The sequence below is a fragment of the Physeter macrocephalus genome, chromosome 12 (genome assembly GCF_002837175.3).
Source record: "Physeter macrocephalus isolate SW-GA chromosome 12, ASM283717v5, whole genome shotgun sequence".
In the NCBI taxonomy this organism is placed as follows: domain Eukaryota; kingdom Metazoa; phylum Chordata; class Mammalia; order Artiodactyla; family Physeteridae; genus Physeter; species Physeter macrocephalus.
In genome coordinates this window covers 46,395,851-46,406,587 of record NC_041225.1, presented here as the reverse complement: position 1 = coordinate 46,406,587, position 10,737 = coordinate 46,395,851, and the positions used below count along the sequence as shown (strand labels likewise).

At 42.7% G+C, this 10,737-nt stretch overlaps 1 protein-coding gene and 1 long non-coding RNA gene across 2 annotated transcripts in view; one reads left to right on the top strand and one right to left on the bottom strand.

Moving 5' to 3' along the window:
* Window positions 1-10,737, bottom strand: part of RBKS (ribokinase) — a 92,170-nt gene that overhangs the window by 40,164 nt on the left and 41,269 nt on the right. The window contains exon 6 of the mRNA XM_024118824.3: window positions 4,694-4,785. Within this exon, the coding sequence (XP_023974592.1) occupies window positions 4,694-4,785 (92 nt within the window). The remainder of the gene's footprint in view (window positions 1-4,693; window positions 4,786-10,737) is intronic.
* Window positions 3,428-10,722, top strand: LOC114487301 (uncharacterized). Its single transcript, XR_003682273.1, has 3 exons — window positions 3,428-3,579; window positions 4,520-4,611; window positions 9,593-10,722. It is a non-coding gene; the product is annotated as an uncharacterized lncRNA (long non-coding RNA).

The window sequence follows — 10,737 nt, the reverse complement described above, 5'->3', positions numbered from 1 at the left end:
GGGGACTAGTGCCTGTGTTCTGGTGGATGAGGCTGGATCTTGTCTTTCTGGTGGGCAGGTCCACGTCTGGTGATGTGTTTTGGGGTGTTTGTAGCCTTATTATGATTTTAGGCAGTCTCTCTGCTAATGGATGGGGCTGTGGTCCTGTCTTGCTAGTTGTCGGGCATAGGGTGTCCAGCACTGTAGCTTGCTGGTTGTTGAGTGAAGCTGGGTCTTCGTGTTGAGATGGAGATCTCTGGGAGATTTTCGCCGTTTGATATTACATGGAGCTGGGAGGTCTCTTGTGGACCAGTGTCCTGATGTTGGTTCTCCCACCTCATAGACACAGCCCTGATGCCTGGCTGGAGCACCAAAAGCCTTTAATCCACATGGCTCAGAATAAACGGGAGAAAAAATAGAAAGGAAAGAAAGAAAGGAAGGAAGGAAAGAAGGGAGGGAGGGAGGAAAGGAGGGAGGAAGAAAGGGAGGAAGAAAGGAAGGAAGAAAGGAAGAAGAAAGGAAGAAAGAGATAAAGTAAAGCAGGATAAAATAAAGTTATTAAAATAAAAAATAATTATTAAGAAGAAAAATTTTAAAAAGTAAAAGACAAAACAAAACAAACAAACAAACCACAAAAAAAGGGTCGGTCAGAACCCTAGGACAAATGGTGAAAGCAAAGCTATACAGACAAAATCTCACACAGCAGCACACACATACACACTCACAAAAAGAGAAAAAGGGGAAAATAATAATATATCTTGCTCCCAAAGTCCACCTCCTCAACTTGGGATGATTCGCTGTCTATTCAGGTTTTCCACAGATGCAGGGCACTTCAAGTTGATTGTGGAGATTTAATCCGCTGCTTCTGAGGCTGCTGGGAGAGACCTCCCCCTCTCCTCTTTGTTCGCACAGCTCCTGGGGTTCAGCTTTGGACTTGGCCCCGCCTCTGCGCGTAGGTCGCCCGAGGGCGTCTGCTCTTCGCTCAGACAGGACGGGGTTAGAGGAGCAGCTGATTCGGGGCCTGTGGCTCAGGCTGGGGGGAGGGAGGGGCACGGATGCGGGGTGAGCCTGTGGCGGCAGAGGCCGGCGTGATGTTGCACCAGCCCGAGGCGCGCTGTGCGTTCTCCCGGGGAAGTTGTCCCTGGATCCCGGGACCCTGGCAGTGGCGGGCTGAACAGGCTCCCGGGAGGGGAGGTGTGGAGAGTGACCTGTGCTCGCACACAGGCTTCTTGGTGGCGGCAACAGCAGCCTTAGCGTCTCATGCCCGTCTCTGGTGTCCACGCTGACAGCCGCGGCTCGCGCCCGTTTCTGGAGCTCCTCTACGCGGCGCGCTTGATCCCTTCTCCTCACGCACCAGGAAACAAAGAGGCAAGAAAGTCTCTTGTCTCTTCGGCAGCTCCGCGCCCGTCTCTGGTGCTCCTTTAAACGGCAAGCTTAATCCCCTCTCCTCGCTCCCCAGGAAGCAAAGAGGGAAGAAAAGGTCTCTTGCCTCTTCAGCAGCTCCAGACTTCTCCCGGACTCCCGCCCGGCTAGCCGTGGCGCACTCCATTCTCTTCTTCCTTCATTCCAATTTGACACATGTTGAAGCCTCTCAAGCTGCTAACTTCCTCTTTAACAGTTAAAACTATTTTTCTTCCCATGCTATTTTCTAGGTGAATTGAGTTTTCTACCTCCAGGTGAATTGATGAAGATTCTCTTTCAGTTCATGAATTCTTCATTCCAGTTTATCTTTCTAATGAGTGCTTTAAAAAATTTTCAAAGACTATTTTTCATTTTCAGGACTTCTAATTGGTTGGTTTTCATATTCACAGACCGTTGCTTTGATTCTGTTTTTCTTTCACAATTTCTTCTCCTTTTTTAAAGAATGAGAATCTTAATCATACTTATTTTAAAGTCTTTTTGCATTGTTTTATTATTTGAATTTCATCTTGGGCACATTTCTCTTCAGATTGTTGATTTCGCTGGATCTCTAGCAGCAGTACATTTCTTCATCTGCAGGCTCACTCTGCTCGCAGTGAGTTGGAGTCTGCACATTTCACTCCCATCAGGTTTATCCCTGCCTTTCTAGTGGTTTTACAGCTGCATCCACTAGGTCCCCAAGGGTCTCCAAACTAGAGCCAGGTGTTAGGTCGGCAACAGAGAGTTCCTGTTCTGGAGGTATTGGCACTAACTGCCAATCCAGTCACTAAGTCATCAGTCGGCTTGGTTTTTTTCCTGATCAGAGGCAGCTCTCTCTGTCCTCCTGTCTCTGCAGGTTGGGAGCTCTCTATATGTTGTAGCCTCAAGCAGCAGGCATAGCAGCTTCCTCCACTCTTTTTCCTTAGCAGGGAAGCCTTAGCCCCTCACCTCTCGTTTCTAGCCTGGGCACTGCTCCAGTCTCCCATGAGTGGCACACTTTCAGTGCCCATTACCCATGGGAAGCAAACTTCCACACACCTATGCCAGCTTCTGGGACTGGAGTACAGCACACCCAAGGCTGAATCTCTGTGATTCTGTTCCATTTCTGATCTGTGGAGTTATTTATCTTGTTTTTGAGCTTGTGAGTATATTTTCATTGTCTCTTTTTGTATTTATTTATCAATGGTTTGTGTGTGGCACAGAGGGAATATCTTAAAGCATGAATTTACATTGTTATCATGATTAGAAGTCATCTATGAGAATGTTAAGCTTTAAAAAATTTTCTTTTTTCTATTAAGTTTTTTAAAATTAATTTTTATTGGAGTATAGTTGATTCACAATGCTGTTTCAGTTTCTGCTGTACAGCAAAGTGAATCAGCCACACGTATACAATTATCCACTATTTTTTAGATTCTATTCCCATATAGGTCATCACAGAGTATTGAATAGAGTTCCCTTTGAGATCAATTTCCTTAAAGACCAGAGTTCATTCATTTACTCATTCATTCAATAAGCATTTACTAGGTGCCAACTCTGTGCCGAGTACAATATAACAGATGATAATTTCTAAAGATAACTATCAATATATATCACATCATACATGCTCTTTTCACACTGTGACAATGACAACCTTCTATTGAGAGGTGGGGTACCAGGGTGGACTTTCCTATGTCAATCAATAGAATGGGCCAGAAGAGATGCTGTGTGACTTCCAAAGCTAAGTCATAAAAGCCACCATGTCTTCTGCCAAGCTCTTGTGCTCTCTCTCCCTCACCCTTTCTCAGGAGACTGGATCTTGTTGGAACCCAGCTTCCATATTGTGAGGAAGCCCAGGCCACAAGGAGAAGCCATGTGTAACTGTTCTGGCCAATGGTCAGCATCAACTAGCAAGCATGTGAGTGAAAGAAGGTTCAGATGATTCCAGTCTTTGAGTCTTCCAGCTGAGACCCCAGATATCGTAGAGGAGAAACAAGCCAGCTGTGTCCTGTCTCAATTCCTGATGCACAGATACCATGACAGACAATAAATAATTCCTGTTGTTGTAAGCTACTAGATTTGGGGGTAATTTATTATGCAGCAATAGATAGCCATTGGGATACAATAGTGAGTAAGAGATGTCTGTTCTCTCCCAGGAGAAGACAAGGGTATTGAACAAGCAGTCCGAGCTGTGATGAGTGTTTGAAGAATCATTAGAGATGCTCTGTAAGTATCTAGCAGGGAAATCTAAGCCAGTTTGGCAGTTGAGGGTAATCTAACTTCTTATTGTGAAATGGTTACTCTCTCCCACAATTCCTTTTTCCTAGCACAATGCCTGGCCATGGTGGTTGCTCAAAAATATTGCATAACCTATTGTGGCTTCTTAAAATTAGCTTCCTTGTTGAAGTCTTCTTTCTTATTTCCTTTATGTTCTGAGAGATGAAGTTAATAAAAAGGCAGGTCAGGAAATCCTAGAAACCTTCATTCAGCCTTTGCACCAAATGAAAAACTAATAGTTCGTTAATTATAAACTTTCTTTCTCTGTATGTTGCATTGTATGAGAAGTCTTGCCTCCCAATGCTGGAGGAGAGTGCTGGTCTAATACTGTTTGGCCTATAAGAGGGAAAATATTGACACTTTCTTCCTAAAATGCTTTAGAATGGCACGGTGTGAATATATTGATAGAGATTTTATGCAGATATATACATTATGACCCTCAGGTGGACTGAGACGGTGCTCCCCTAACAGAGTGGCCACCAGGGCTTCCCATGGCATCAATGGAGAACCTCTGTCTGTCCACCAGTGCGATCACAGGGTCTTCACAACAGAATGCAAATGCTCCAGGGTTGTACATTAGTTAGCATTGCTTGATAAAATATAGGACTCTCAGTTAAACTTGACTTTCAGATAAACAACAAATAATTTTATGGTATGTTTAGTATATTATTCCTTATTTACCTGAAATTCAAGTTTAACTGGGCATCCTGTATTTCTGTTTGCTATCTCTGGCAACTCTAATACTAACAGTAATTAGTCCACAGAATATGGAATGATTAAAAAAGAAAACAGAAACTAATAGTATGAGGGCAGGGTGGGGACTAAAATTAGCTGAGGTTTGATAAATGCCCAATTATGGGTATGACTCAGGGAATCCTTTTTCTTCTAGGACTCACCAGTTTCCTTTTCTCTACATCCCAGTCATCCAAAAAAATCTGTTGTCATTGTGCCCAAGAATTCACATGCAATCAAGTTGATGAGGTAAGTCCTGATTCTTTGCTTTATCCATGTACATGAAAGTCTTTTGGTTTCTCAAGGAATGAGCAAACCCTTCCATCCTTACCTCACTTTCATTGCAGCAGAACACATCTGAGAGAGTGTAGAACTGGGGGTCTAGGTCAGCAACGGCAGGCGCTGGGTTGAACAGTGTTTTTACTACAAAGGAGTGAAAAAGGGGTTCAGTGGTTATCGTTTTTAACATGGTGCATTTATGGACATTGAGTAAGGGAAATCCCCAAGTACAACCATTTTCCCCATTAGATTAAAAATCAACTTAGTTACAGATGTAGAAAGTCTGGAATCTCAATCTCCATGATAGCCTAGTAGCAATTCCTTGTTATGTCCATTTGCTCTACTTTTTACTTTACAACATTTCAGCTTCAAGGGCAAGCATCAATATTTACAACTAAGGTGATTACAAAGTTATGGCAAAGGACAAGAACATTAAAGTAAAGTTTGAATGTTGTGGCATGAAAGGACATGTATAAATGTGAACATGCAGGCTGGTGAATGTTTTTGTGGGTTACTGTGAGTGCTTAGATGCAAGGCTAGTTCATAAATCCATTTTCCAGGAAAGTAAAAAAGAGATCATAGAAAGGAAACAATGAAGAGCTTAAAAATTTCCTGGTAAGAATGGTAAGAAGGAAGTTCATGTACATATCCACGTTTTGAACACCTATGTATGTCTTCCAAATATGTTGCACTTACTCATGCAAACATACACATTCACACAAAAGCTTACAGTCTTGGCTTCTGTGGGCAGTATGGGAAAGTAAAGGAAAGGTTGATAAAGGAGGAGAAATTCAATCAGAGGCTAAGAGCTAGCTCAGACTACAAGAGGAGGATGGATGGGGACAGCAGAAAGAGGAAAAATGAGAATGTCACGGCCATCACAGTGTTAGAAGTACATTTTTCAGAGGAGGAAAGTGAACCTCAGAGAGATGAGGTCAGTCCAAGGTCCTAACACTGGGAGATGGTTAAGCTGGGTCCCTACCCAGGGTCCTCCAGCTTGAAGTCCAGGGTTTGGTCATTTCTAAAGTGGTTGCCTCTCTAGGCCAGGACTTTGTCCATAGCAACACAAGCCCCCCATGCCAATTCACAATATTTAAAAACAGCCTTTGTTCTGGAACTTTGTAAATTTTTTTTAAAGTATTTAGAAATTATATTCATAGGAAGCTCTCCCTCTGTCAAAACACTTATCCACCAGAGTACCCAACTAGATTGGTTGGTCTTCTTTCTTCTACCCAGGTCCACTGACTTATGTGTGTTTAGTAACCTTAATTTACTATAGACTCATAGAGTAAAACTCTCTAGCTGCAGTCCCCAGAGACTCTGCTAGAACAGTGGTTCACAAACTTGGCTGCATATCAGCCTCACTAGGACAGCTTATTAAAATGCCTGACCTCTGGGCTCCACCTCAAACCCACTGAATCAGTATCTCTGGGGGTAAGGTCAGTGAGTGTGCACACTGACAAGTTCTCCACGTGGCTCTTCCATGGCTAGTTTGGCGCTGATGCATTCCACGTTCCTAGGGAGATGTGTATCAGCATGTGGCTAGTGGAAGCTGTCCACTACTTCTGCCTGGGGAGGCTAGCTAATCTACTGCTGCACCTTCTTTGGTCTTACTTAACATTTTGGTTCGGTCAGTGGATCTCGTCCAGTGGTTTATAGGCTAACACTATTCCCATATTTTCATTATTTTAGAATCCAGAATGTCCACCCACAGAAATTCTATGGTATATTTTTGGCTGCTCATATTTTTGCACAGGGTTATTGTGAGGCTTAAATTAGAAAATGGATGTAAGAGCCCTGTGTAAACTGTGAAGTGCTGTACAAAAGTAAAGGATTATTACTGTTAATATATTGTCCTTTACCCATAGCCCAACACCCCCGCCTGTCCACCCATCTCTTCTGCCTTCTGATGGAGTTTTTAGCCTGGAAAAAATCTCTCTTATTGGTTTTCCCGCTTCTGCAAGGTCTCAGAGATGTCAATTATGCATAAAAGCCATCATTGCCCAGCATTCTAACACACCCATTTACTTTTTAGGTTTTCAAAATAAATATGTTGTTCCCTATTTTCCTCAAGCATTAAATTGAAACATCATTGCTCACCTAATCTGATCCTCAAAGCTGCACTCAGCAGCTCTGAGCACAGGTTAGAGCAAGCTATCAGTATGCAACAATAGGGTAGAGCCATTCTTCTTATAAAAGTTCCATTTTATCCTAAAAGATCCTTGATCCAGCAATTCCTTTTCTAACCCTGTCCTACAGACATACACAGGCCTGCAAAGATGAGATACAGTGACGTTCATTCAGCTCTGCTTGTAACAGAAAAAAACCAAAAGAAACCTAAGTATCTATCAGAGTGGATAAAAAATTATGACACACACGTCCAATGGAATGCCCTGCTGCTGTTCAAAAGAACGAAGCAGATCTCTGTTTTGTCACAGAAAGACTTCTATGATTTATTTATAAGTGAAAAAGGCAGTTTTATAATAAAGTCTATGGTAGGATCTCCCTCTTTTTTGAACAAAACAAATAAATATGTGTATTTACATTTATACACTTACATAGAAGAGAAAAAAGTCTGAGAGGTTACTCACTAAACTAATAAGTGATTTGTTACAAAAGGCTGAGAATAAATCTGACCACAGATTAACTGCTGTACATCATGCAAGGACATAATTCTTAATATATATATAATATCTCATATCAAAAAACGACTACATGGGCTTCCCTGGTGGCACAGTGGTTAAGAATCTTCCTGCCAATGCAGGGGCACGGGTTCAATCCCTGGTCTGGGAAGATCTCACATGCCGCAGAGCAACTAAGCCCGTGTGCCACAACTACTGAAGCTCGCGTGCTTAGAGCCCGTGCTCTGCAACAAGAGAAGCCACCGCCGTGAGAAGCCTGTGCACCGCAACAAAGGGTAGCCCCCGTTCGCCGCAACTAGAGAAAGCCAGCGTGCAGCAACGAAGACCCAACGCAGCCAAAAATTAATAAATAAATTCATTAATTAAAAAAAAAATTGCTAGTGTATAGATACACAACAGATTAAAAAAAAGAAAAGATGAGTACACTGTGAGTGAAATGATGTAATGTCTGGGTTTTGCTTCAGAATAATCCAAGGTTGCAATGGGGGATGGGAGTAATAAGTTGGGGTATAGATGAAACAAGATTGGCCAAGTGTTGATAATTGTTGAAGCTAAATGAGAGTATATATTAGTTTACCATATTTAAAATTTTTCACAATAAAAACAAATTTTTTAAAAAAATTTATTTTATTTATTTATTTTTGGCTGTGCTGGGTCTTAGTTGCTGCACGTGGGCTTTCTCTAGTTGCGGCGAGCGGGGGCTACTCTTCATTGCGGTGCACAGGCTTCTCATTGCAGTGGCTTCTCTTGTCGAGGAGCACGGGCTCTAGGTGCGTGGGCTTCAGTAGTTGTGGCACACGGGCTCCGTAGTTGTGGCTCGCCGGCTCTAGAGCGCAGGCTCAGTAGTTGTGGCGCACGGGCTTAGTTGCTCCGTACGTAGCATGTGGGATCTTCCCGGACCAGGGCTCGAACCCGTATCCCCTGCATTGGCAGGCGGATTCTTAACCACTGCACCACCAGGGAAGTCCCAAAAACAAATTTTAAAGAAACAATGACATTGAATTTTAAGCAACAATTGCTGGATTGAGAAATTCTACAATTTAATTTGACTGTAAATACTGTATAAAAATCAATCAAATCTTATTTGCCTGTATCTTACCAAGGGAAAGCATTCTTACCAAAAGAAACTGGATACATAGGCTTAGAGTCTAATAACTAAATTTAAGGGAAAAGTGAAAATACCATAAAGAAAGGAGTCTCTTTGGCTCATGCTACCATAAATAAGCATGAATACTTTACCATGATGAAAAAAAAGTGAAGAATTAGTAGATGTAGTTCATCAAAGAATGCAAATTTGTAATAGTCAAGATGAAAAAAAAACTGATGTCATCCTGGAACCATGCAAAACTAGAGAACACAGGATGTACCATGGAGTAACTTGGAGTTGCAGAGGTGACTGACAGCACCCAACAGTAATTATTATTCATTACAATGTATGACGGACTAAACTCCCAGTTGTCTTAACAGCATGTCAATGGCTGGTGCAATAATGTCAATGAGGAACTGGTGAGGCCCAGGGAGGCAGTTGTACAGGCGCAAAGACAGAAAAATGAGGTGGAAGCTCTTAATGATGTCACCATGGAGGGCAGGGGGCTGGACAGCTAAGAAGGCCGTAATAACGAGCTCAGAGAAACAGGGGAAGAAAATCACCCTAAGAAACAAGGCTGGGCTACCCAAAACACTGGCTTGGCAGTCTCCCACTCTAGAGGTTCTTCTCTGTGACTTGAGCAGCAAAAACACAAAGCTTGGGCTATGTGCTGGACCATGTTATTGTGAAAGTCAAGGTGGCCAGCCAAGAAATTTTGTTTGCCAAATGGAAAAGGACTAAAGTGGCATTAAAAGATATTTTGTATCCTACCTAGAGTTTAATCCTGGCGATCTTACAATCCCAATTATTTATAATTGTTCCTGTAATGTCCCATTTGCTTTGAAATGGATACAAAGACCAGAACCAACAGGCATAATTTCATCACAAGCAGCTGTACCACCAGCTCTGCCGTGGGCCTACCTCACACCACTGTGACCTAGAGAGGAGGGGGCTGTAGAGGGCTCCTAAGTCATTTTTGGTGTTGCAGGTGCTGTTTAAAACCAATGCTTTCATTTTGGTAAAAAGAGAGATTTCTGAGACAGTATATTCAAAGATGAAGGCGGGGGGTCTTTTTCCTCTGTATTTTAACAACTGATATATAATCCAATTATACAATGTGTTTAATTCAAACGTCACTGCTTGTAAGTATACAGATAAGGGAGTTGGGATAATAAGTCCATAGATGATGATGATGACAAGGATTTCACCATCTTTCTTGTAGATGGAATAATGCTGATGAGCACGTATGCAGCCTTGTGGGGTCACGGACAGGACACTCAGCACTCAACAGATCTTTATGCTCTGCCGGGCCTGCTCTGTGATCAGCCCATTCTCACATTGAGACACTGAAGAACTGTGAGAGCTCTCAGTCCAATTCCCTTGCTTCGCAGAAGAAAATGAGGCTCAGTGCAAGGAACTGACTTACTTGCATGAGGTCCCCCATTTGGTAAGTGACTGATTCTGAATTCAAAGCCATACTTCATGACTCCCAAACCAGTGCTCCTTTCATTGTACCACTCTTCTCTCAGGTGAGAATGAAGACGCATTAAATTCAAACACACACACACACACCACTCATAGTATAAAATCTAAGCTGTGTCTGACTGGTAACTACCAAATGGGGACCAGCTGAGTTCTAGACAGAGGCTCCTGTGTGCATGGGTGCTTGCGTGTGTGTTTTATGAGGCAAATAGGGGACACATTGCTGAGAACACTCTAGGGTCTTGTCTCTGTGACTCGAGCAGTAATAACACTCAAAGCTTAGGCTACACGTTGGACATTGTTACAATTCATGGATTTCACTTTTCTAGAGATACTCTTCATAAAGGCTCAGTTCCTTGATATCAACGGGATGTGGCAGTTTCTTTATTTAAAGTGTGCTCTAGGACACAGAACTTGGGTCTTGGAGTCTGGAATCCTGGTTTCTACAGTGACCTTGGTTGAGCTAATTACTTAACCTCTCCGAGTCTGTCTTCTCCCCTTCAATCTGGGAGAATAATGCCTGCCATATTTTTGTCATAAGGTTTTTCTGAGGATCAAATATATATGAAAGTGCTTTATAAACTGTAAAGTACATGTAAGTGCAGGAATTACTACTTCCAATATTACTATATAAGAAAGATCACGCAGAATCACTACTTAGGCATGCTGGCTCAGTAAAAATGTGAAGTAGGCTAGGTGATCTTTGGCCCTCCATCACCTACCTCCACCCATTCCTGATAACCCAGATCCTCCAGATCCTCCAGCTCCTCAACTAGAAGAACTGCCTGGCAGGTGATGGAGGAGGTATTGCTGGACACCCCCCCGCCACCACCACCAAATGACAGCCCGAGTCAGGCTGCCTGTCCATCTGGGTAACTCTAGCCT